Source organism: Aquarana catesbeiana, linkage group LG01, assembly GCF_042186555.1.
Source record: "Aquarana catesbeiana isolate 2022-GZ linkage group LG01, ASM4218655v1, whole genome shotgun sequence".
Lineage (NCBI taxonomy): Eukaryota > Metazoa > Chordata > Amphibia > Anura > Ranidae > Aquarana > Aquarana catesbeiana.
The window spans coordinates 580,068,185-580,095,726 of NC_133324.1; the positions used below are offsets into that span (position 1 = coordinate 580,068,185).

Sequence of the window (27,542 nt, forward strand, 5' to 3'; positions counted from 1 at the left end):
AGGTAGGTTGGCTTGTGCTAAATAGTCCCTAATAAGCTTAGTCTTAGCGTCCCGATCAGTTACTGAATGTTGGACGTGATATAAGTGTTGGTAGAACTCACGGAACTCTTTAGCTATGGATGGTGTGTCGTGTACTAGTTCATCTGCCGGGTTTTCAATTTTTGCTATAAAAGTAGCATATTTCTTTTGTTGTAGTGAGCGGGCCAATAATCTGCTCGGCTTATTGCCCCATTCGTAGAAACGTTGGGCCACTATGCGAGCTTGTTGTTTTTGTTCTGTGTAGAAAAGGGACTTCAATTCTTCCCTCTTCAGGGTCAGAGTGTGTAGTACCGCTTGGGATTGTTTAGCTTTGTGTAATTGCTCAAGCTCCCTAATATCATTTAGCAAATTAGATTGTTGAAGTGTCCGTTCCCTTTTTTTCCTAGCACCCATTTCTATGAGCTTACCCCTGATATGGGCCTTGTGCGCCTCCCATAGCATGCCCGGTGAGATGTCGGGGTGTATATTCTCAATAAAATAAAGGGATAAATCCTCACCTATTTGCTTTTTATCTATTTTCTCAGCTATGAGATGTTCGTTAAGCTTCCAATTAGTAGACCTTTGTGGTAGGGATGAGACTTTAACGGTGAGTATGATCGGGGCGTGATGGGGATAGGGGTGATGACTCAATATGAGTATTTAGGGGGAGTGAGAGATGGTGGTGATCAATGAGAAAAAAGTTGATTCTTGAGTAAGTATGGTGAACCTGAGAAAAGTGAGTATAGTCTTTCGTTCGTGGATGCATAATTCTCCATATATCAACCAGCTGGGATTCATGTAGGCGTTTGCGTATGAACAACAAACGTTTATGTGTTATATTAGTTCTACCTCTAGATGTATCTTTGTCCACTGTTTAAATCTCAGGTATAGATGACTGGCAGGCAGACTTCCCCACAGGGCAATGTCCAGGCTTGGGGAGTGCTCCAGCACCTGTGTCACAGGTGGGGGTTGCCGAATGTGGACCTCCTGGCTTCTAGGTTCAACAAAAAAACTGTATAGGTTTCTCTTCAGGTACAGGAATCTTCTAGCAGCAGCTGTGGCTTCTATGGTGGCTCATTGGGATCAGTTTTTGGACAGTGTCTAAGGTGTTGGTCACGGTTAAGGTCTGTGCTAAAGAAGCTCCCTGGAAAGGCCTGTCAAGGAGCTGCACAATCGGATCCATTCAAAAGGCCATAATCAAAGGCTAAAGTGAATGGTACCCGAGCCTCGGTACGGAAAAACAAGGTTTTGCCCGTAACGCTTCTCTTTAAGAGAGCTGGGCCCTGGGATCCAGCACCTTGGTCACATTCTCATACCACAGGTTTTGTTCTGGCAGGGTGCTATACGGGTCCAAGGCAGTGGACCCTACATTAAAAGGGGCCCCGTTCTTGAAGGTCTGGCATGAGTCCAACCCGCCGTGATGGGTCAAGATTGGGTCACTGTGAGTATTGTACCCTGCTGCGGGAATGGTAAGTTAAGAAGATCCTGGGACATTCCTATGGACTTCTTTTAAGTAGATCTTCTCTTGCCAGTATTATATTTTCAACCATTAGAGGGTGTTATTGACATATGCAATGTTAAACATCTCATGCTAGTCCCTATGGATAGCTGTGTCAAGCAGTACCTGTGGAGGGGTCTCCTTCCTAGGTTCCTGTCTGCAGCTACTCGTAGGGGGGGGGGGGAAGAAGGGGGGAGAAACCAGGCATCAGTATACTCACCCCCTCCTCTCCCCCGGGATTGAGAGGTTGTCACAAGGGGGGGCGGGGCTCGACGCCACCGGGTGCACGTAGACCGGAGTGCACGTTTTCTCACGGCGCAGGCGCGGACCGGAGGCTTCGTATAAGCCATTGCCGTGTACAGAGTGCTGGTTGAAAGAGGGACACAGGCACAGAACAAGGGCATGTAAGCGCTGGGTGATTGGCTACAGGCAATTCAGACACATCTATCCCTCAGATGAGGATGGTTCCTCATCTGAGAACTCTATCCCAGAGGAATCGATTTCAGCTTCAAATTCGCAAAGGTTGCTAGTTCAATCACTCACTGAAAAAGTGCGTTTTGGTTATAAATTACCCTTAGCAGAAACGACTGTAGCTCCTTACTCCTCTTTAGGTTCAATGAAACCTCCTCAGGGTTCATACGCTTTTCCTATGCACCCATTGCTGGAACAGCTTATTTATGCTGACTGGGATCATCCAGATAGATTCTCTCAGATCTATCCTATGGAGGAGAAATTTACTAAGAATTGGAGTGTGCCAGCAGTAGATGCGGCTGTTTCTTCTCCGAATAAGAGTCTTACTTGTCCAGTAGACAATGTTCAGGTGTTGAAGGACCCAGCAGATAAGAGACTGGAGTCATTGCTTAAAGCCTCGTTTGCCATGGCTGGTGCAGTTGCACAGCCTGCAGTGGCGGCAATCGGCATCTGTCAATCCCTTAAAGACAAAGTGAAACAAGTCATCAAAGGGGAAGAGGTCCTGGATCTGGCAGAACTGCCTAGGGCCCTTTGTTTTGCTGTTGACGCTATTAAAGTTTCTATTCATCAGACGTCTCGCCTGGCCCTTCTGTTGGTTCACATGCGCAGGGTTTTGTGGCTTAAGCATTGGTCAGCAGAGTTGCCTTGGAAGAAGCTGCAGACTAGTTTCCCTTTCATGGGGAATGATTGTTTGGGGATGACTTTGATAAATACTCTTCCAGTAAAAAGGAACAATAAGCGTTTTTCTTTCAAACGTTCTGTCTCTCCATCGTCTGGGACAACGGCCTCCAGGCAGTTACGTCCATCGTCAACTCCAAGAGGAAGGCCTCAAAACCAGACACAAGGCTACTAAAAACCCTGGAGTCAGAAGTCCACAAAACGGAGTCCCAAGGGTCCCTTGAGAAGGGGCGCCCCCGCTCAATCGAGTGGGGGGGGGGGGGAGAAAATCCAAGACAAATAGGTCCTCTCTGTAGTAGCCCTAGGCTAAAAACTAAAGTTCCAAAAGTTTCCACCAAGTTTTATTCAATTCTCTTTATGATACCAAATCCAAAATGCAGATGTCAGACCCATTCTAGATCTCAGGAATCTGAACCACTTCCTAAACATTCGCTCCTTTTGAATGGAGTCAAGTCAGTCAGTTGTTTCCACCCTACAGGGAGGAAAGGTCCTAGCATCCATAGGACCACTTTCAGTTTGTGGCCTTGCCTTTCGGGTTAGCCACCGCTCCCTGACTGTTTACAAAAGTTAGCCCCAGTACTAGCAAGACTAAGGGGCCAGGGTATAGCAATAATAGCATACGTAGATGACCTGCTACTAGTAGATCAGTCAATAGCAGGGTTAAATCAGGGGGTGTCCAGAACAGTCAGTTATCTGAGGCATCTGAATTGGATTCTTAATCTAGAGAAATCATCCTTACAGCGGTAAGAAGGCTGCAGTGTTTGGGCCTGGTCATAGACAACCCAGGAAAGGGTGTTCTTGCCTCAGGCAAAGGTCAACGCTCTAAGAGAGATGGACCAGGCGGTCAAGGCAAAGAAGGGTCCTTCCATTCGCCTTTGTATGAGATTAATAGGGAAGATGGTAGCTTCCTTTGAAGCGGTTCCCTATGCACAATTTCATTCAAGACTATTGCAACACAGTATTCTGTCTGCTTGGAACAAACGGATCTGAGCCTTGGATTATCCAATGAATCTGGCTCCAAAGGTACGCTGGTGGTTCCAGTTTCCTGGAAAGTTGTAGCAACAGATGCCAGCCTATGGGGCCGGGGAGCAGTTCTAGAAGAGATCACTGCCCAAAGGAAGTGGTCAGAGTCCGAGAAGACTTTGCCAATCAATATCCTAGAAGATTCGAGCAGTACGTCTGGCTCTAATAGCCTGGACGTCCAGGTTGCGGGATGCTCCTGTCAGGATACAATCCGACAATGCCACAGCAGTGGCCAGAAGCCACCCAGCCCAAAGGGAGGTGGACCGTATTCTGTCTTGAGCAGAGAAACATTTTCCTTGCCTATCTGCAGTTAAAAATTGGCAGGCAAATTTTCTGAGACGTCAACGGTTGTTGCCGGGGGAACGGTCTTCTACATCCCGATGTCTTTTTGGCCATATGCTAAAGATGGGGAACGCCGGACGTAGATCTATTGGCGTCTAGGTTCAACAAGAAGTTGGACAACTTTATGGCGAGAACAAGGTACCCACTTGCACTCGGAATAGATGCGTTAGTAACCCCGTGGAATCAGTTTTCACAGATTTATGCATTCCCTCCAGTTCAGCTGCTACCACGGCTGCTTCACAGAATCAGGGAAGAAGGGAAGCCAGTAATCCTAGTGGTCCCGGCATGGCCCAGAAGACCCTGGTATGCGGGGATCGCGAGAATGGTAGTAGGGGAGTCTTTGACTCTTCCACTTTGTCCGGACCTGCTGTACCAGGGACCGGTATTACATCCTGCCTTACAAACACTAAATTTAACAGTGTGGCTATTGAAGCCCACATTCTAAAATTGGGGGCTTTCAGGTTCAGTAGTAACCACCCTAATTAATGCCAGAAACTCAGTATCCAGGACCGTTTTTTATTACAGGGTCTGGAAGGCCTATGTCTCATGGTGTGAAACCAAGGGTCGGCATCCTTGTAAGTATGTCATAGGAAGAATTCTGGCCTTTCTACAATTAGGAGTAGAAATGAAGCCGACCTTAAGTACAGTCAAGGGTCAGATTTCGGCCTCGGCAGTGTTTTCCCAAAGGCCGCTTGATTCGCATTCATTTGTCCGGGCATTCATACAAGGGGTAACTCGGATAACTCCGCCAGTTAGAATAACCTTTTGCCCATGGGATTTGAATTTGGTTTTATCTGTGTTGTAAAGACAACCCTTTAAACCTGTATGGAATATTCCTTTGATCCCTTGGTATTGGTATTCCTAGTTGCGATAACCTCTGCAGGAAGAGTATCAGAATTGGCTGCTTTCTCCTGTAAAGAGCCATACTTAATCATTAACAAGGATAAGGCGGTGCTGCATTCGCACCCAACCTTTTTGCCAAGGGTGGTGTTTGGTTTTCATCTGAATCAAGATGTTTCCTTACCTTCCTTTTTTCCAGAACCTCGTTCTGCAGAAGGAAAGGTATTACACTCTCTCGATGTAGTGAGATCAGTTAAAGTCTATCTGAAAGCGACTGCTCAGATACGGAAAACTGATGCTTTGTTTGTGTTGCCGGAAGGCCCTAGAAAGGGTCAGGCGGCATCGAAATCTACTGTTTATCAAATGGATGTAAGATGGCAGGAGGACACCGCCTTCGGGCGCAGTGTGCTGCAGGCAGCAGTATAGGTCCTCAAGCCTGGCAGCGGCTATTTGCTTTGTGTCTCCCTCCCCTCAGGTGGCATTGCTTTGGGACATCCCATACAGTTATTACTGTGGTGCTCTGTGTCCCGTGATGTACGAAAAAGAAAATAGGATTTTTATAACAGCTTAACTGTAAAATCCTTTTTTTGGAAGTACATCACGGAACTCTTTTTTGGGATATGTGTATATTGCTTTGCTACAAAAATTGAGGTACTCCCTGCATGGGAGGGGTTATATAGGGAGGGGGACTTCCTGTCTGTAATTATGCCAGTGTCCATCACCTGTAGGGGGCCTATAACCCATACAGTTATTACTGTGGTGCTCTGTGTCCCGTGATGTACTTCCAAGAAAAGGATTTTACAGGTAAGCTGTTATAAAAATCCTATTTTTGTCTGCATTTCACCTCAACCACGATTAAAGCCGTCCCTCTGTTTGACTCCTAATTCACCAAAAATACATTTCCATTCTTTATCTGGATGTTGTTCAAGCTCAGCCATTGTTTTTTTTTTTTTTGTCATCAGGACAGACCCCATCTATAGGTGCCTCAAACAGACCATAATCCGAGCATCTTAACGTCCAAGGATTGGGTTCAACCCATTCCTGTGAAGAAGCCCTCAACTAGATCTTTGAGTGCTTCTTGGGCTTTTCAACATTAAGCAATGGTTTCCCAGATTTGCAAGTCTACCCTTGGTCCTCTGTCCACGTGTTCTTTAACCACTTCCCTACCGGCCTATAGTCATATGACGTCTGCAGGAGCACTCCTGGGCGGGCATCATATGACATTTTCTGCTTCTCGCCGCTACTGCGGGCCCCCTCGGGACACAGTCCCTCTCCCCGATCAGGGTAAAGAGCTGAAGGGCCCCACAGTAGCAGCAAGAAGCAGAGGACTGGTCACAGCCGGTCACTTGGGAGATCTCCGTGCATTCCGCTTGTGCGTGCCCCCGGGGGCGCACATCGATCACGGTTGAGGCTTGTCCCTCGGACAAAGCTCAGCCACGATCAGGGTAAAGAGCCAATGAAATTGGCTCTTTACCTCGTGACTGGCTGTGTCCAATCACAGCCGGTCACAAATGTAAACACACCGCAGGTAACTGGCTGTTACCAGGTTCTCCTCCTCACACACTGATTCAGCGTGAGGAGGAGATCGTGGGAATAGTGAGTTACAATTTTACTGTATATATACTGTGCCCAGATTGCCCCCCCCCCCCGGATAAAGAGGACCTGTTATCAATAACATCAGAGTACCAGTCTGAGCTCGCCAGGAGTACCTGTCTGTGAGCTCGCTCGCCAGGAGTACCTGTCTGCGAGCTCGCTCGCCAGGAGCACCTGTCTGCGAGCTCGCTCGTCAGGAGCACCTGTCTGCGAGCTCGCTCGTCAGGAGTACCCTGTCTGTGAGCTCGCTCGTCAGGAGTACCCTGTCTGTCATCCCGTCATGAGTACCTGTAATCCCGTCAGGAGTACCTGTCTGTGCAGCCCATTAGTCCCTGACGTGCAGCCCATTAGTATTTGAAACCATAAATCAGACCAAGACAGAAGCAGAGTTAAATCACACTAGTTTAATAATGATAAAAAAAGGTAAACAGAGTAAACGTAGTCAAAATATAGCCATAGTTCAGGAACCGGAATGGATAGTCAGACAAGCCAAAACATCAGGTAGCCAGAGATCAGCATATTAGAGCAGCAACTGGACCAGAAGGAATGTCAGCCAAGAAAGTCTTTAAACAGGAACATAGGAGAGCGTCTCTAGAGATGGGACCAAGGCGAAGGCAGAGATCATTTGGGCTGGACAGCTTAAGTAGGCAGGACTGACGAGTAGGATATCAACAGGTGAGTCACTGTGGAGAGATAGGAGCTGTCAATTAGCCGACAGCTGAGCGGCCAGCTCAGAGAAGGAAGGGCTGAGCCCAGCCATGACAATTAGTCCCTGACGTGCAGCCCATCAGTCCCTGTCGTTCAGCCCATCAGTGTCACCCATTATACACAGCCACCATGTCCAGAAAAGTATACACTTCAGAAGAGGCATATCAAATACAAAGTCTGACTGATGAGAGCAGTGGGGAGCTCTCACCGCCCAGTTACAGTTCTGATTCCAATTACGATTCTGGTTCGGAATATGAGCCCATCGAAGGCAGTACATCGGCATCCGAATCAGAGGAGGAAGTAGTCCTTCCCAAAAGAAGACGGTCTGAAGACTAGGCAGCTACCAGCAGCGCCAGACACCCCAATGGCCAATCGGCAAATGCCAACGGTTCTAGACCCCAAGAGGGAAGGCCCAGTACAACCGCTGCTAGACCCCAGGAGGAAAGGACCTGTAAAAGCGATGGAATTTCATGGCAAAGAATTAGGGCCCAAACCCAGCTTCCAGATAGATTAAAACGTGGTGTGGCGCTCATCCATCAAGGACATAGTAAATAAAGTGCATCAGCAAAAACGACTATAAAACCCAAACGTGACGGTGTTAACGGTATATGCAGTAATGCAATAACATAAATGGTACACAATATCAGAAGTGACAGGGCTCAAGGTATCATGCTAAAATTGATAAATAGCTATGGCTGTGATAAAGCATACAGGTAAATTAATCAACCCACATGTGACCAAAAAACATGTGCAAAATAATAGTGAATCAAAAACCAGCCCCAATAAATAGGTAAAACAAAAGAAAGGAAAGTGAACTGAATCTTAGGCTGGGCTGGTAAAGTCATGCAAAGTAAATGCACACTAGGCGTATATAAGTAATGTGCACGCCAGATGACAAGCATCAAATAAACAAAGTGGCTAGTGCAAAACAAAATATAAAAAAACTTATGTGACAAATGAAAGAGTATAAAATGTCCAAAATCAAGTGCACATATAGCAATCTTCTTAAAAGGGGTGAGGTGACTGGAACAGGTATATAGTGATGTTTCTTCTCCGTGCAACACACCACACACTTGTAAGTAGCGGCCCCTTACCTTCGGGTAATGGGGCAACAGCATAAATCAATAGTAGGAATAACAGCTAATAATGCTTCAGGGTGGTGGGATACCAACATCAGACCAGGTAATAGGGGCGACAACCTTAATTCTATAACCGGCAGCCTCATACAGGAACTCAGTCCCTCCATGGGTATAGGGGGGTCCCCAGCGGGAAAAGAACAAAAAAGGAAGGTCCCAAATAGAGTAGTATTGTTGGCAACAAGCTGGGTTTATTAGCATAAAAGGTACTCACATAAAAACAGGTGAAACGGTTCCTTAACACAGATGAGCGGCGAACTTGTATCATCAATCAGCATAGAGTACCTATCCCGTCCCTACGCGTGACGTCACGGATCACGTGACTTAATCAGGGGATGAAGCTTCCAGATACCTTGGCAAACCCATTGTGGCTGCCTTCTAGCACAGGGTCAGCCACAATCCCCCCTTTCACAGCCCAGCCAGGTGTGCAGGTCAACACCGAAGGTTTCTCTGAAATCGATTTTTTAAATGTATTTTTCCCTGATGAATTAGTTCAAGGCATCGTGGACCAAACCAATCTTTTTGCCCGTCAATTTATAGAAAACAACCCCAGCTCAAGCTATGCCTGCCCTTTCAAATGGAGACCCCTAATAGTGGAGGAGCTTAAATTGTTTTTAGGCCTTACAATCAACATGGGGCATACAAAGAAAAAATGAAGTGCATGCATTTTGGTCTACCAACCCCATCCACCACATGCCAATTTTTTCAGCTGTGATGTCCAGGTCCCGCTATGACATGATCAAGTGGTTCCTGCATTTCAGTGATAATTCGCAGTACCCTTCCCCCCCACCGAAACCATCCCAACTTTATAAATTAAATTCGCCCCATAATTGATTTTTTTCTCCAAGAGGTTTGCTGAACTTTATATCCCTGACCTGAATATCTGTGTGGACAAATCCCTGGTCCATTTCACAGGCCGGCTGGGAATCAAGTATATCCCAAGTAAGAGGGCCAGGTATGAATTGAAGCTCAAAAAGCTCTGTGAAAGCTCCACCAGATGTGTGCATACCTTCCGTGTGTACGAAGGCAAAGACTCCTATCTCCAGCCCCTTAAGTGTCCAACGAACATGGGAATAAGCAGGAAAATTCAAGTTAAACTTACCGGTAACTTGTTTTCCCAAGAGTCTTTCAGGACAGCACTTGAGAGAGTGACTCCTCCCCTTGCAAACAGGAAACACCTCTTCCACCAAAGTTTAAAAGGAGGCTCCTTTCCACACATTGTCAGTAGTAGTAGAGAACCTCCGGCCCCAAACTGGAACACATAATCGAGATATGATTAGTCACAGTATATGTATATATATATATATATATATATATATATATATATATATATATATATATATATATACACATACACACATATATATACAATAGGGCGGGATGCTGCTGTCCTGAAAGACTCTTGGAAAACAAGTTACCAGTAAGTCTAACTTGAATTTTCCCTAAACGTCTTTCAGGACAGCACTTGAGAGGATAATAGAGACTTACCCCCCTAGGGAGGGACCACAGCCTGCAGAACCTTTCTGCCAAAAGCCTGATCCCCTGCTGACAGGAGATCCAGTCTGTAATGACGGACAAACGTTAAGTAGCTTGACCACGTAGCCGCCTTACAAATCTGATCTGGGGTGGCACCAGCTCTTTCTGCCCATGTAGTGGCCTGGGCTCTCGTTGAATGAGCCCTAATTCCCAGCGGGGAAGATAAACCCATTTGAGAATAGGCTACAGAAATAGCTGTCTTAAGCCATCTAGCCAATGATCCTTTTGATGCTTGTTGGCCTTTTTTGTTTACAGAAAAAAGAACAAATAATGAATCTGAAGCTCTAAACCCTCCTGTTAGTTCCAAATAATGTAATAGGATACGTCTTACGTCCAAATTGTGAAACTGCTCTTCCTTTTCACCCGAAGGGTTAGCACAAAAGGTTGGTAGAGTAATCTCCTGAGACTTGTTACTAAAGCTTGCCACTTTTGGCAAAAACCCTGGATCTACTTTAAGGACAACTCTATCAGGAAAAACTGACAAAAAAGGCTTTTACTGATAGGGCGTGCAGTTTGCTAATCCTTCTTGCTGAAGTAATTGCGACCAGAAAAATAGTTTTCAAAGTTAAATTTTTTAGGGATATGGCCTGTAAAGGCTCAAATGGTTCTTTTGCCAGGGCTTGCAGAACCACCCAGAGATCCCAATTTGGGAAATGTCTCACCGGGACCGGTCTAGACCTGGAAAGTGCTTTGAAAAATCTCATGATAAGAGTTTCTGAAGATAAGGATCTCTCCAGATAAACTCCCAAAGCGGCCACCTGCACTTTAAGAGTGCTGACTGCAAGATTCTTGTCTGCACCTTTTTGCAAAAATTCCAGCACTGAAACTACGTCTTTAACCTATGTTCTGAAAGACAGAATGAAATATAGACTTTCCATACTTTGGCGTAAATATCCCTAGTTACCTTTTTCCTACTGGAAAGTAACATAGTCGTTAAATGTTCTGAAAAACCTTTGCTTCTCATTAATTGCTCCTGAGTTGCAGTGAGTTTTAACCTGCCTACATCTGGATGATGCACTGGCCCCTGAATCAACAGATCCTGACTGAGCGGAAGATGCCAACACGGTTTGATTGCCAACTGAAGAATCGTGGAAAACCAAGCTCTCTTTGGCCAATATAGAGTAATCAAAATTACCGATACTCTCTCTTTCAGTATTTTTCTCAACACTAGTGGGATTAACCGGAATGGAGGAAAAGCATACCCTAGGTGAAAATGTGCCAGAGCATCTATCCCCTGAGATCAATTGCCTCTCTGAAGGGAGAAAAACTTCGGGAGCTGCGTGTTTTGTTTTGAAGCAAACAGGTCTACCTGCGGAAGGCCCCAAGTACTGGTGATTAATGCAAACCCCTCCCTGTTCAGACTCCACTCTGATTCCTGAACTTTCTGTCGGCTCAGATAATCCGCTACTTCGTTTAATGTGCCTTTGAGATGGACTGCGGATAGAGATAGTAAGTGGTTCTCTGCCCACTCCAGAATCTCTACTGACAGTAAGTAAAGAGCCCTGCTTCTTGTGCCTCCCTGTTTGTTCAGGTAGGCTATGGTAGTGGCATTGTCCGACAAAATCTGGACATGGCAACCTATGAGGTTTTGAGAGAAGAAAGCTAATGCTCGGGCAACCGCTTTTAGCTCTCTCCAATTTGAGGATTTTTGGGCCTCGACTTGGGACCATGTTACCTGTGCTAAGGCCTGACCCATGTGGGCCCCCCATCCCTTCAGACTGGCGTCTGTTGTGACCACTTTTCCGTTCGGAAAAGACCAAAGAAGACCTCTTTGCAGTATCACCTGACTCTTCCACCACTCAAGTGAACGTTTGACTCTGGTGGGGATCTTTATTTTCATATCCAAACTCTCTGTCCTGTGGTTCCATGTTCTTAGAAGGAACCTCTGGAGAGCCCTGAAATGCAGCCTTGCCCATTGGATGGCTGGCACAGAAGAGGTTAATGTCCCCAGAGGCGACATAACCTTTCGGACTGAAATCAGTTGATTTGTTTGTAGTGTCGTTATTACCCTTCGAACCTTGATCTTTTTCTCCTCTGGGAGAAAAATCTTTTGCTCCACCGAATTTATCAAGTAACCCAGAAACAGTACTTGCTGAGCTGGAATGAAATTTGATTTTTGAACATTCACTATCCACCCTAGTGGCTCCAAATGACTGCGGGCTCTGTTCAGATCCTCCTGCAACTTTTCCCTGGTTGGGGCAAAAAAGAGGAGGTCGTCCAGATATGGAATTACCGCAATTCCTCGGAGTCGAAGAGGGGCGAGAGCTTCCGCCATTACTTTCATAAAAATACGAGGAGCTGACGACAGGCCGAAGGGAAGGGCCCTGAACTGAAGATATATAATCTCTTTGCCATATTCACCGCAAACCTCAGGAATCTCCGTGACTGAGGTGCTACAGGAACATGAAGATAAGCATCCCTCAGATCGATTGATGCCATAAAACAATCTTTTGTCAGAATGTTCCTGACTGTGAAAATTGAGTCCATACAAAACTTTTTGTATAGGACTGACTTATTCAGGGGTTTTAGGTTGAGGATAAGACGGAAGCTTCCGGATGGTTTTCTTATCAGAAATATGTGTGAATAGTAGCCCTGACCCTGTTCCTCTGGGGATACTGGTATCACTACCCTCTGGTGCCTCAGATCCTATAAAAGGATCTGAGGCACCAGATGGCCAGAGCCTTTGTTAGATCCCTTGGTAAGTTTGTTACAAAGAATCTTTCTGGTGGGCGATCCAAAAACTCTATCCTGTAACCTTGGGACAGCATGTCTAAAATATATTGACTTTCTGTCATGCTAGTCCAAAGGGGGAGGAAACTTTGAAGCCTTCCCCCCACTGGTACGCACAAGTCATTGCAATTTACCGGAGGCTGCAGGAGGATGGAAAAGGACACTTCCTTTTCCCTTTCCCTTCTGCGACACCCAATTTCTCTTTTTCTCCTGGGGTTTGGTTTGTTCTTGAGCCCTTTGGAAACGAAAAAACGTTTAACTGGCTGTTTTTTTCTTTTTGATAGAAAAAGACTTCTTTTTATCAGCTGTTCTATCTAGAACTGCATCTAAGTCAGGACCAAAAAGCAAGTCCCCCAGGAACGGTATCCCACACAGCTTGTTTTTGGATGCCGCGTCCCCCGGCCAAGTTTTCAACCACAAAGCCCTTCTGGCCGAGTTAGCTAGGGCAGCAGATCTAGCTGTCATTTTAACTGATTCCGCTGATGCATCAGATATAAATGCAACAGCAGCAGAGTCGAGAATGAATCCAAAATTCCTTGTTTCGGTGAGTCTGCTGAGATAATAGGATTTTTTAAGACAGCTTACCTGTAAAATCCTTTTCTTTCGATGGACATCATGGGACACAGAGCCACAGTAATTACTGATAGGTTATATAGGGTATCACTGGTGATTGGACACTGGCACACCCTATCAGAAAGTTCAACCCCCTATATAATCCCTCCCCTTGCAGGGATACCTCAGTTTTGTAGCCAAGCAATATAGTGTATTAGAAGAGGGGCGGGACCTCTGTGTCCCGTGATGTCCATCGAAAGAAAAGGATTTTACAGGTAAGCAGTCTTAAAAAAATCCTATTTTCTTTCTCAAACATCACGGGACACAGAGCCACAGTAATTACTGATGGGATGTCCCAGAGCAATGCTATCTGGGGGGGGGGACCACGACCAAGTAGGGTGCAATCCGACCTGAGGACCCTGTACCGCTGCCTGCAGTACACTACGCCCAAAGGCGATATCCTCATGCCTTCTCACATCCACCTGATAGAATCAGGTGAATGTAGGGACTGAAGACCAGGTTGCGGCCTTAAAGATTTGAGCCATAGAGGCCTGGTGATGCACTGCCCAAGAAGCACCAATAGCCCTTGTGGAATGTGCCGTGATCTGAAACGGAGGAATCTTCTGTTTCAAACCGTAAGCCTGAATAATCAACTGTCAAATCCATTTAGAAATGGTAGCTTTTGACGCTGCCTGTCCTCTATTGGGACCTTCTGGCAGCACGAACAAAACATACGTTTTGCGAATCGGAGCAGTTGCCTCGAGATAGGCCTTGACTGCTCTTACAGAGACCATTCCCCTGGAAGTAACTTCTAGCGACTTAAATAGTCCGCCTGCCAGTTCTCTATCCCTGGAATGAAAACTGACGATATGCATGGCACATGCCTCTCTGCCCAGACTAAGACCTGATTCACCTCTTTTTGAGCAGCTCGGCTCCTGGTGCCTCCCTGATGATTGACATAGGCCACTGCTGTGGCAATGTCGGACTAGATCCTGACCGGGCAACCCTGTAGCCTGATAGTCCAGGCCTTTAGTGCTAGACATACCGCACGGATTTCCAGAATGTTGATGGGTAAGGTCCGCTCTGTTTTGGACCATACCCCCTGAACCGCAGACTGTTCCAGAACTGCTCCCCAACCTGACAGACTGGCATCTGTTACCACCGTCCAGGTAAAAGGCAGAAAGGATTTCCCCTTCTGCAGGTTCTCGGGAATGAGCCACCAATTGAGGCTCTGACGCACCGCATGAGACAGGTGCATCGGAAAGTCTAATGCCTGAACCTTCTTGTTCCAGGTTGACAGAATACTGAATTGCAGCAGTCTTGAATGAAACTGAGCATAAGGAACTGCTTCGAATGAAGACACCATCTTCCCTAGCAGCCTCATACAAAGGCGGACAGAAGGACCCTTCTTGGTCCTGACTGCCAGAATCAGCTCCCTTAAAGCAGTGATCTTTGCCTGAGGTAGAAATACTTTCTCCTGGCTTGTATCTATGATCAGACCTAAATACTCCAGTCTTCTTACTGGTTTTAGGAAAGATTTTTCTAGGTTGAGGATCCAACCCAGGTGTTCCAGATACTTGACTGTGGTTCTCAAGTTCCCGTTCAAGGAGGCTACCGACCGGTCTATCAGTAGCAGGTCGTCTAGGTATGCTATGACAGCTATACCCTGAGCCCTTAATCTGGCCAGAGGAGGGGCCAAGACTTTTGTGAACACCCGAAGTGCAGTGGCTATCCCAAAAGGCAGAGCCACAAACTGGAAATGGCGCCCTCCTATCTCGAAACTTCTGATGAGCAGGAAAAATGGGCACATGCAGCTATGCATCTCTGATGTCTATTGATGCCAGAAATTCTCCTCCCTGAAGGGTGGAGACTACTGTCCGAATTGATTCCATGCGGAAGGACTGAATCCATAGGAATCGGTTCAGATCCCTTAAATCCAGAATGGGTCTGACATCCCCATTTGGTTTTGGACCGTAAAAAGGTTGGAATAGAGGCCCAATCCCTGGTCCTTTGCGGGAACCATCATAATGACCTCCTGCGACAAAAGTCGCTCTAACGCTAGAAGGAGCTCTTCTCTGGGTCTCTGGGAACACTTGATCTGAGGAACCGAGGAGAGGGAAATTACTGAAACTCCAGCTTGTACCCTAAGGTTACTGTGGAGATTACCCATCTGTCCTGGAAGTCCTACTTCCAGAGCTCTGAGAACTGTCGCAGTCTTCCCCCCACTGGAGCGAGCGGGAGCGCCCCTTCACAAAGAGGTCTTAGTGTTTTGCTTAGTAAGCTTCTTCCCCCAGGACTTCTTTTGTTCCTGGGGTTGACTCTTGTTTCTGAACCCAGACGGAGGAGGCCGTCGAGACTGCCTGGAGGCTGAAGCCCCTGGCGCTGGGGACAGGTAAGAGAGTACTTTTCCCACCAGAGATTTTCTTGATATAGTCATCCAAGTCTTCTCCAAACAACCTTGCACCACGAAACGGAAACCCAGCCAGCAGCTTCTTACATGGTGCTTCGGCTGACCAATTTTTCAACCATAGGATTTTACGTATATGCACCAACCCCAGTGAAAGACGAGAGGTTTCCACGATAGAATCTCTGATGGCGTCAACAACGTAACATAAGGCCACAGGAAGGTTAGCCAACCCCTGGGCCTGCTGTTCAGGTAATACTTGATAACCTGCTTAACATGGTCTCTTAAGTATTGACAGACTCCAATCGCTGCTACTGCAGGTTAAGCCACTGAACCTGCCAAGGAGAAAACATCCTTCAATAGGGATTCCATCTTTTTATCTACAGGATCCCTGAGCATCTGAGCATGGTCTACAGGACAAGTCAGACTATTATTTACGGAGGAAATGGCGGCATCAATGGCCGGTATTCCCCACATTTTAATAAACTTTTCTTCCATCGGATAAAGTGTTGAAAACTTTTTCGGCGGAAAAAAACGTTTGTCTGGGTGATCCCACTCAGAATAAATGAGCTTTTCAAGTAGATAATGAACAGGAAAAGCATGTGCTGTTTGAGGAGGCTTCAGTGACCCCAAAGAAGTAAAGGGTTCTTTAAATTCAGATACGGGCAACTCGAATGTGGAGCGGACCAATCCAGTAAGGATTTGCACTAAGACTTTCTCCTCCTGGGAAGTCGCAGAGGGTCCCTCTCCACCTGATTCCTCCAAAGAGGAATCATCCGTCCCATCCCGATCCTCTGAAAGGGATTCGTCTCCTTTATCCCAGGGCTGCTCTTCCTGAGGGTCTTGGGAAACAGAGGAAGGCCTAGTGCGTTTTCTTCCACTGAGTGAAGATGTGATCACGGCCATTAATCTCTCCTCAAAACCACTAATGGTTGAGGAAAAAACCTCCTGTGTAATGTATACAGGGGCTGAAGTGCCGGAGGCAGGTATAGCCCCTGACCCCAATGGCTCCCTCTGGCTAGCCGTCCCTGACCCCTCAGGAGGGTGAGGATGCTGCAGAAAGGGGGTCCTCAGAACCCAAACGAGATCCCCTAGAGTCTCTGGTTCTTGGGGTGATTGAACCTCTTCTACCCATAGTGCAAAGCAACAAGGTGGAGGTATCGCAAATGAACACTGACTGCTGAGCGATGTAGTCCGGCTAAAAGCCCTGCTACCAAATGCCCAGTCTGGTGTTACCTTAGTAAATGCTGCCTAGGAGAATGCCTGTGTCCCACCTTACATGCGACCGTCAGCTCTGTGTCCCTCCAAAGGCTGTGTGCACCTGTTCAGAGTGCTTTTAAATAGCCTGCAGCTGGCCTGAGTGGGCGTCTAAGCACCTGTGCTGACGCCCCGCCCCCCTCTAAAGCCCCCCCCCCCACCGCCCCCCTCGAATTTTAGAAAAAAATAGCGCTTCCCGCGCTGGCCGACCCTCCGGAAACAATATGGAGGAAGGCTGGGGGAGGAAGGAGAGGCGCCTGTAGTGATGGGCCTGTACCTGTAACGGCAATGGCGGCAATGGCAGCGGCGGTGCTCGAGCGGTGTACAACTGCTTTTCAGACACCTGTGGCCTCCCCCTAGCCTGGGGGGAACATTCGTGCAGGAGAAATCCCCCCATCCCATCCTACCTGGAGCCGGCCGGAGACGCTGTGCAGCGTGAGAACACTGAGACCGACATCAGCATGAGAAGGTATGTGCTCTTGGCAGCCCTCGGTGGTCGCAATAGGCATAGCATGCATTTACCTTAAAGGAGAAAACCTACTAGAATTAAAAAATTCTGTGGAATCTCCTCTTACCTTATCCAGCCGCAGGGTTCTGTTGTACAGACCCAATCTTCACCTCTCACGGTGGGCTCCGTTTGGAAAAACCGTCAGAGACTGGGGCCCCCTACGGATAGGGGGATCCACAGTTCTGGGCCTGTAAAGCACCCAGTTAGAAATTAGGCTAGAAAACCATTTTCTAATATGCGGGGTCCAGCTCTCTAAAAAGAGAAGCGTTACAGGTAAAACCTTGTTTCTTCGGACACGAGGCCCGGGTACCAATCCAATTCGGCCACGAAAGGACACTTTGAATGGATCCGGTTCGCCTGGCTTGCCCCAGTATAGGATATGGGATATTCCCTTTGGAGCTCAGCACAGGACATCTTTACACGTCCATCACCTAAGACACTGGCGTAAAAATTGAGGTATCCCTGCAAGGGGAGGGATTATATAGGGGGTTGAACTTTCTGATAGGGTGTGCCAGTGTCCAATCACCAGTGATACCCTATATAACCTATCAGTAATTACTGTGGCTCTGTGTCCCGTGATGTTCGAGAAAGAAATGGGCCTTAAGTTGATCTAACCAGAACTCCATATTCCTGGATACCACCGTAGTTGCCATCGCAGTTTTAAGATTTCCCATGATGGACTGCATGCTCTTTTTAGTAGCTGGTCCATCCTCTTATCCATGGGATCTCTTAACACCCCCATATCCTCGAATGACAAATCTGTTGACCTCGAGACTTGGGAGAATGCGGCATCTAGTTTGGGGCTTTTGTTCCAAACCGCCGCTGGATCTTCATCAAAAGGGAAACGCCTTTTCAAGGCTTTGGGAAAGAAAGGCTTTCTCTCTGGCTCTGCCCACTCTTTTTTAATAGTCTCAGAAATAACTGAGTGTACTGGGAAATTGCGATTTTTGTGTTCGCTGAGCCTTGCATACATTTTATCATGCAGAGATAACTCCTTTCTTTCCTCTTCCAGACCCAGTGTGGTATAGATTGCTTTTAACAGGCCATCTACCTGTTCTAAAGAAAATTTAAATTTTGAAGGTAAATTTTCTCCTTCCTCCCCCTCATCAGAATCCTCCGATTGAGAGGGGGAATGTCCCTCTGGGGTAGGAGATGCCTCAGTCTCCACCGTCGGGACTATAAGTGAGCCTTGAGAGGACTGTGAGGTGGTAGGCTGACTCAGGGATGGGTTTGCTAGCGAAGAGCGAAATGATTGGATAGTCGCATCAAGTTCTTTTTTAACAGATGCAATCAAGTCGCTGCAAGTGGAAGAAGCTTCTTCTTTAACTAGCAAATCAATACAGGCTTGACATAACTTCTTCTTCCATCCTTCAGGTAGTTTGGATTTACATGAAGGACATTTCCTTTTTGCCACTGGATCAGAGCTCTTGGCCTGCCATAAAACAAAAAAGAAACCATCCCAGTGAGACAACCTGTCCTTTTTTCCAAGGATGCTCACCACAGGTGCACCGTAAGAACTAAACTGCCTCATGTGCCCAGACAGGCCCTTGCCACCGGGGGGGGAGAGATATAGAGAGAGAGCCCCACAGTACAAGGAGGACAGTATACAACTGCCCCTTTACCTGGGCCTTGCTGGTGCCTGTGCCTGTCCCACTCGCTGCCGCCATCGATTCCATCGAGGAGCGCTTGCTGTGTTGTGTGGCTAAAATGCCGGTTCCGGACTCCAATAGCGCCAGTGCGCCGGACCGCTAAATAAGCACCAGCCCCGTTACTCCCCTTTCCCTCTGCGAATTCCGGCGGAAATGACGCCGTACGTCTGTTTCGTGGGCGCTGCCCCCTTCCCGGATGCCTCACTTTCGGCGGATGGAGTCCCGCTGCCATCCCCAAGATGGTGGTGGTGAAATAAGCAACAGGCGGTGGACCGGAGTAAAAAACATAATAAACTGCCACTGCCTGCCTTACCGCCGCCTAGGAGCGGTGCCCACGACAGTCAGACTCACCCTGAGCCCAGATGAGGAGGGAGAGGGAGCCCAGCCAGCAGCACCTAACCTCAGCTGTGGAATGGGAGGAACAGCTCTCATAAAGTAAAAAAGCATTTGGTGAAAACACAGGAAACCTGAGCTCCCAGGACAGCACCTGAGAGCTCTGACTTCCCCACGAAGTGTTCCCTCCGGAGGAAACACAAAAACTGACAATGTGTGGAAAGCAGCCTCCTTTTAAACTTTGATGGAAGAGGTGATTCCTGTTTGCAAGGGGAGGAGTCACTCTCTCAAATGCTGTCCTGAAAGACGTTTAGGGAAAATTGTCTGGGAGTTGGCATTCCCACTCTTCCAAAAGGGGTTTCACATTTATATGGACAATTATAATACTCGTTTTCACATTTTACGCACCCTATACCTGAAGAAAACTTTGGCCTGTGGTACAGCAAGAAAAAACAGGAAGGGATTCCCACAGCGTCTAGTCACCACAAGGCTACAAAGGGGGGAATCAGAAAGCCCGAGGAACGAAGAAGTGTTGGAGAAGTGGAGGGATAGGAAAAACGTATATATCATGTCCACAACCATGAGGACCCCTCGGTGGAACCCGGTCCCGTTCGAAAGTCTGGCTGTATCCACAAGTACAATAAATTCATGGGGTGGAGGGAGGGGTTCAAATGATCAAATGTTACAGCCCTATCAACACGGAAGTCCCTCTCCTGGTATAAAAAAAAAATAAATACATTTTAAAAAAAAAAATCACAATTTATTTTTTTTCATTTGGCCATTTACAATGCATTCCTCACCTATTAAAAATTGACAAAAACACCTAACACCTTCCTAAAGCGTATTGAAGACATTGTCACTTCCCTGATCTATCAACAAGAACCCCCCCCCCAAAAGCATTTGCTCCGATTGTGTAAGCAGACTGCATGAGCGCCATTTTCCTGACAATATACCACCATCAGCAACCGGAAGACGACGCCAAAAAAAAAGGTTGGGTGTGCACCAAAAGAGGAGTTAGGAAAGACACCAGTTTCTATTGTCCCTAATGTCCCTTCCAACCTGGCCTTTGCATCGGAAAATGCTTCAGACACTATCACACTCTGGTAAACTATTAGCCCATATTTCTAAGACTGCCATTTCCCTGTTTTCAATTTCTGTGCCGATTTCCCTGGTGCCTCAACCAACCATACCACTGCCTTCCATGTGAACTGACCTTGGCCTGTTTATCGACTATGCCTCTGCCTGCCGTCTGCATTGTGTATCTGCCATGTTTCTACCTTTCACGCGAACTGACTCTGGAATATCGACTATGCCTCTGCCTACCGTCTATTTCTGCCTTTTACCTGCTCTGACCTCGGCCTGTTGACCATGTTTTTGCCTGCCCCTTGGACTGATCTTTCATCCTGCTACACAGGGGTCTCACATATGTGAGGGGCTTCAGAATGGTGTGCGGAGTTGAGAAAAACTGTTTTTGGTTTTCTCTTTGTTTTGTAATTCCCAGAACAGGGTCTGGAGTCCAGAGGCTTCAAAGCGATTTGGGTGGGAGAAGCCTCTACCCCTGTCCTCATTCTTTCCTAACTGAGGCCCTAAGCTTGATGGTCCTGCCTGGACAAATACTTTGGCTGTGCTGACAATATCTCTGCCTGCACTGACCCAGGACTTTTTATGGGCCATGTAACTGTTGCCTGGACCAATACTTTGGCTGTACTGACCATATATCTGCCTGCTGCCTGTACTATGGACAGTATTCCTGCCTGCTGCATGGACGATCCTTTCGCTGCTGCTGACTACATCCCTGCCTACTACCTGGACCAATGCTTTGGCTGTACTGACAATATATCTACCTATACTGACTATGGACAGTATTCCTGCCTGCTGCCTGTTTTGCTGTCCACGCTCCTGCCTGCTGCCTGGACTGATGCTCTCCTCTGTGAACCACTGCACTACTAAAACCGCAGGTAATCTTTTGTTTACCAAATTTGCTCAGCAGAATATATTGAAATATGATGGGCCTTCAACAATGTGATAGGTTGGCAGGAACTGGTGTGTAATTTATGCTCCTAGAACCCCTGATGGTGCTACTTGGATGTTGGGCCTCTGTATGTGGACAGGCTGTGTAAAAGTCTCACATCGCCATACTCAGGAGAAGTAGCAGAATGTATTTTGGGGTGTCCTTTTTGCTATGTACATGCTATGTGTTGGAAATAGCTTATAAATGGACAACTTTGTGTAAAAAAAAAAAAAATTGTTTTCATGTTTATTCCCCTTTTTCCAAAAACTTCTGGGGAAAAAAACGAACAGTTTAAAAGACTCATTAAGCGTTTGGGTGTTTGCTTTCCAAAATAGGGTAATTTTGTGGGCATTACCACTGTCCTGGTTCTCCAGGGCCTTCCAAATTGTGATAGGTCGTCATCAAATTAGATGTGTAATTTATGCTTCTAAAACACCTGGAGGTGCTACTCGGATGTTGAGCCTCTGTATGTGGGCAGGCTGTGTAAAAGTTTCACACATGCTATATCGCTATACTCAGGAGGAGTAGCAGAATGTATTTTGGAGTGTAATTGTAAGTATGCATGTGCTGTGTGGGAGAAATAACTTGTTAATGCGATAATTTTGTGTAAAAAAAAAAAAACTAACTGTATAACTAACTGTATACACTGTTTACTTTAAATGAGCCTTTGAAAAAATAAAAAAAAAAAAAACTTACACGGCATGGGAATGCACAGTTGATTGCTCAAAGACGGTCTTGGTAGGTTCAATCTCCACCTCCACTTGGTGTGAAACTAGCAGATATGCACAGAAATAAAAGATATTAATTACTTAAAATATTTTATTAATAAATCTTAAAGTGGTTCTAAAGGCTTTTTACCTTCTGTGTGTAATCTTTTTTTGTTGTTAAAGAGGAACTGCAGTCTGCTTACATACGGTAATTTGTATTAAAAACATCTTTGCCATTCTGAAGCTTTCCTCCAACCACTTTGCATATTTATATATATTGTGATTCTGTACTTGCCAAATAAGCTGCAGAAATCACCCTCCACTTAGTCTGCAACCATTTTAACTGTGGGCAGCTAAAGATGCTGCCTGTTCACTTCCTGGATTTACACAGAGGCACACCTCCAGCTCCGCAGCTCTCACTGGCCCTCTTATGACTTATCCCCCCTTCCTGGAAAACTCTCACAAGAGAAAGAGCTGTGAATGATGTCATAAGCTAGGCTTTTACCAGACAAGAAACAGGAAGTGGGCTGCATAAAGTATTTACTGGAAGGAAAAAAGGTTTTACTATCCAAAGTTAAAACAAGGGCAGAAGATTTAATAGATGGAAAGTTGAAAAATTGACTGAAGCTCCGCTTTAAACAAAAGCTTTAATACCACTTTAATAGTTCTTTAAAATTTCCTTTGTTGGTAAAAAAAAAAAAAAAACTCAGCGCTGCTGGCCTTCTGAGGACACAGACCATGTGCGAAGCATGTTGAGCACAGCGCCACTGGAAACCCATTTGAGCAATATAGACCTCTTGGCACTCTGATGAGTGTATTTGTATGGTGGTGGGGAGAGCACATCCCAATCTTGGAGTGATGACTAAAGAGCATAGTTATAGTTATAATACTATTCTTTTGTGGACACTTATATGGACTGGAACTCCTGGTTGACACTGGACGAAATAATGCGCTTAGTGTTTATGTATATTGGATTTAGCGTGGCTCCTTTGATATATTTATTTTAAGTGCGAAGTCTGAAAACTTGCTATGTGGATACTAATTCACATGCTAGATATGGACGAGGCATTTTAACACATCGTCTGTTACTGCTAGCTGATTTCATTCTTGGTTTCCTGTCTTTCCATAAATTGAAGATGTTCAAAGACTGCACTTCAATGCACTTGTGTGTGTTGCTTTTAATCACGAGTTTCATAATAAGCTAAAGAAAAAACAACCTCACTGTGCCACAAAAACCCAGTCAAAATGGGCTTGCGTGGCTTTGTCACAGATCAATGAAAAGACAGCATCTTCATCAAGATACATTTACTATCATTTGATTTCTAAACAATAGTTAGGTTTGCTTTGGAATGTAAAATTGTCAATGGTAAGAGGCGTTCATTTCTGTTGCTAGACTGCTGAAGAACTGAAATAAAGCAGGACTTATAGTCTAAAGCTACAGAATTCCCTTTTGCCAAGGATGCCAGTTAGGCCTCTTTCACACAGGGAGTCAGAGGGCAGTAAAAAAAAGATGGCTTAAGCGCAGTATTATGCCCCCCACCCCTAAGTCTAAAATACAGACAGAAAAGACTATTCACTTGCAGAAAATGTGAAGAGCTGCAAAAATTTAACAACGCATATTGAGTTGACAGGCAGCACCACCTGTCAAACTCCATTCAAGTCACAAAGTCACAGATGCAGAGCATCAGCCCCATTTTACATTGTTGCTCGGCAAAAAAAAAAAAAAAAAAACAAAGCAGCAGGATCTTCTCCTGAACACCCCCTAGACTTATTCCATGCCAGATGCAATAATATGTGCGCCCTCAAATGTCCTAGTAAGAGATCATCTTTGGAAGGAAAGAAAAGGGTTGTTTACAGGTTAGGGCCATCAATTCAGAAACTCACCATGCAACAGCGATCGCAAACATGCAACCTTTTGAGTACAGACATAAAAGGGAATGTTCCTATTAGGTTTAAAAGAATCTTTGAACTGCTGACAGATCCCACAGAGACAATTGGGGAACATACAATGAATATAAAAAGTCTACACACCCCTGTTAAAAAGTCAGATTTCAGGGATGTAAAAAAAGAAAAAAAAAATGAGACAAAGATAAAGAGTTTCAGAACTTTTTCCACCTTTAATGTGACCTATAAACTGTACAACTCAATTGAAAAACAAACTGAAATCTTTTTTTTTTTTTTACAAATAAAAAACTAAAATAATATGGTTGCATAAGTGTGCACACCCTCCTCTAACTGGGGATGTAGCTGTGTTCATTATTAAGCAATCCCATTTAATCCCATGTTAAATAGGAGTCCGTACACACCTGCCATCGTTTAAAGTGCCTCTGATTAACCCCAAATAAAGTTTAGCCGTTCTAGTAGGTCTTGACATTTTCTTAGTGGCATCCTACAGCAAACGCCTTGGTCGGCAGAGAGCTTCCAAAGCATCAGAGGGATCTCACTGTTAAAGGGTATCAGTCAGGGTCAGGAGAAGGGTACAAAATCATTTCCAAGACATTAGATCAGGGGACTCAAACTGGCGGCCCTCCAGCTGTTCCTAAACTACAAATCCCATGAGGCATTGCAAGGCTGACAGTTACAAGCATGACTCCCACAGGCAGATGCATGATGGGACTTGTTGTTTCGCAACAGCTGGAGGGCCGCCAGTTTGATACCCCTGCATTAGATATACCATGGAACACAGTGAAGACAGTCATCGAGTGGAGAAAATATGGCACAACAGTGACATTACCAAGAACTGGACATCCCTCCAAAATTGATGCAAAGACGAGAAGAAAACTGAGGCCTACAGCAACATTAAAGGAGCTGCAGGAATATCTGGCAAGTATTGGCTGCATGGCACATGTGACAACAATCTCCCATATTCTTCATATGTCTGGGCTATGGGGTAGAGTGGCAAGACAGAAGCCTTTTCTTACAAAGAAAAACATCCAAGCCTGGCTAAATTTTGCAAAAACACATCTGAAGTCTCCCAAAAGCATTTGGAAAAATGTGTTATGGTCTGATGAAACCAAGGTTAAACTTTTTGGCCATAATTCCGAAAGATATGTTTGGTGCAAAAACACCGCACGTCACCAAAAGAACACCATACCCACAGTGAAGCATGGTGGTGGCAGCATCATGCTTTGGGGCTGTTTTTCTTCAGCTGGAACAGGGGTCTTAGTCGAGGTAGATGGAATTATGAACAGTTCCAAATACCAGTCAATATTGGCACAAAACCTTCAGCCTTCTGCTAGAAAGCTTAACATGAAGAGGAACTTCATCTTTCAGCATGACAATGACCCAAAGCATACATCCAAATCAACAAAGGAATGGCTTCACCAGCAGATGTAAATTTTTGAATGGCCCAGCCAGAGCCCAGACCTGAATCCATTTGAAAATCTGTGGGGTGATCTGAAGAGGGCTGTGCACAAGAGATGTCCCCGCAATCTGATAGATTTGAAGTGTTTTTGCAAAGAGTTGGCAAATATTGCCAAGTCAAGATGTGCCATGCTGATAGACTCATACCCAAAAAGAGTGCTGTAAAAAAATCAAAAAGGTGCTTCAACAAAATATTAGTTTAAGGGTGTGCACACTTATGCAACCATATTTTAGTTTTTTATTTTTACTTCCCTCCACCTAAAAGATTTCAGTTTGTTGTTCAACTGAGTTGTACAGTTTAAAGGTCATATTAAAGGCAGAAAACGTTCTGAAATTATTTATCTTGGTCTCATTTTTTTACATTGCAGAAACCTGACATTTTAACAGGGGTGTGTAGACTTTTTATATCCACTGTACAGGAGGAACACAATATAAGCAACACTCTGTATAAGGCTCGATTCACATCTATGCATGTTGCTTTTGAGCATTTCTGCAGTGTTTTTTGTGGTGCTTGCAGCGTTTTTACAGCGTTTTTGCATGTTTTTTTTAGACTGTGTACAGTCTAAAAAAAAAAAAAAAAAAAAAAACGCCAAAAACGCTGTAAAAACACTGCAAAAACGCTGTACTTGCGTTTTTGATGCTGGTCCATTGAATTCTATTACATACAAAACGCTGCATTTTGCATGAAAAAAAGTCCCTGACCCTTTCCAAAAACGCAGAGGTACAAAAATGCATTGATGTGAACATGTTCCATAGGAACCCATGTTAAAAAATTCCCATGCATTTCTGAAAAATGCAAAATGCATCAAAAAACGCGCTAGTGTGAATGAAGCTTTAAAGTCCTTCACTAAAGAATAAGATACAAGCGGTCATTGAAAAAGAACAGCTGAGTCAAATCTAATGTGAAGGCTAGAGGATACCTGGAGCTGGAGACAAACCTGCTCAGTTTTTTTTTGAAACTGTGAGCCATGAGGTCCATGTCTGGCACCCCCTACCTGTGACAGAGGTCTTGAAACACTTCTGGGTGACAAGAACAACTTCCGGAGCCCAGATGTTGATCACTGCCAGTTCTCCACAGCTGGGATGTGCATAGCGGACAGCACTGGCACATAAAAGTTCTGCCCAAGCCAGAATTAAATCCACTTCTCTTTGAGATGTGGGATTTCTGGTGCCTCCCTAATAATTGATGTAAGCCAATACCATGGCATTGTCTGAGGGAATCCTGCTTAAATAAAAATGCTAAATCACCCTGAGTTCCTGACTAATAATTGAAATCCAAGCTTCCTCTGGATGACCAAGTCCCTTTTACAGGGTGGGTAGAGTCCAACAGACTGGCATCCATTGTAAGCACCTTCCACTAGAAGGATCTTACCCAACTCCAGAGCCAAACATTTGACCCACCACACCAGGCTAAGCCCTTATCCTGCTTGTCAGGTTTATGGAATTATCCAGAGACTGCACCCTCGTGTTCTACACTGCAACAATCTTGAATGAAATTGGGCATATAGAACAGCCTCGGAGGAGGATACAATCAGGCCCACATGCAGAAGTAGAGGGTTGACAGGCTACTGGTCTGTGGTTGTCTGAACATGGGATAGGAGACACTTGAGCTTGTCCCAGGGAAGGAAAATCTTGAGATTAGGCCCAGATACTCCAAACAGTTATTGAGAACCATTAGATCCAGTACAGGGCAGATGCCCCCTTTTGCTTTGGGGACAGTGAACAAAATAGAATAGACACCCCCTGAAACCTTTCCTATTCTGGGACAATGGCTTTGCCTGCTTGCAAAAGAAGCTGTACTAAAGCAGAGCAAATGACTGCCATTTTTTGACGGGAGGTCTGACATCATTAATAAGGTGGCGGCAGATACTGAAATTAGCCTCTGGATACAACATTCTGAAATGTTTTGGAACCACAAGCCACGAAGGCCAACAAAATGTCGCCGCACTCTAACAAGGGACTGAGTTGGAGGACCTTCTTGCAGATTTGGGGGATCCAGGACTTACAGATTAAACAATTTCCAGGCTTTGCCTTTGGCATGGAAGTTTGAGAGAAATGAAAAGAACCTCTTTTTAGCTTCGAGAGTAACAGACTTTCAAGATGGAGATTTTGCCTCTTTGCCTTTTTTCTGGGGCAAAAGAGTACGCTTCGACCCGATGGCTTCATTAGATGTCCAGGGATGTGC

The 27,542-nt window shown here is 45.6% G+C and overlaps 1 protein-coding gene across 3 annotated transcripts in view; it reads right to left on the minus strand.

Moving 5' to 3' along the window:
* The window catches only part of CENPC (centromere protein C), a 299,799-nt gene that overhangs the window by 177,504 nt on the left and 94,753 nt on the right, over positions 1-27,542 (minus strand). For all 3 annotated transcript variants that reach the window (XM_073597780.1, XM_073597787.1, XM_073597774.1), the window contains exon 15: positions 21,984-22,059. In XM_073597780.1, the coding sequence (XP_073453881.1) occupies positions 21,984-22,059 (76 nt within the window). The remainder of the gene's footprint in view (positions 1-21,983; positions 22,060-27,542) is intronic.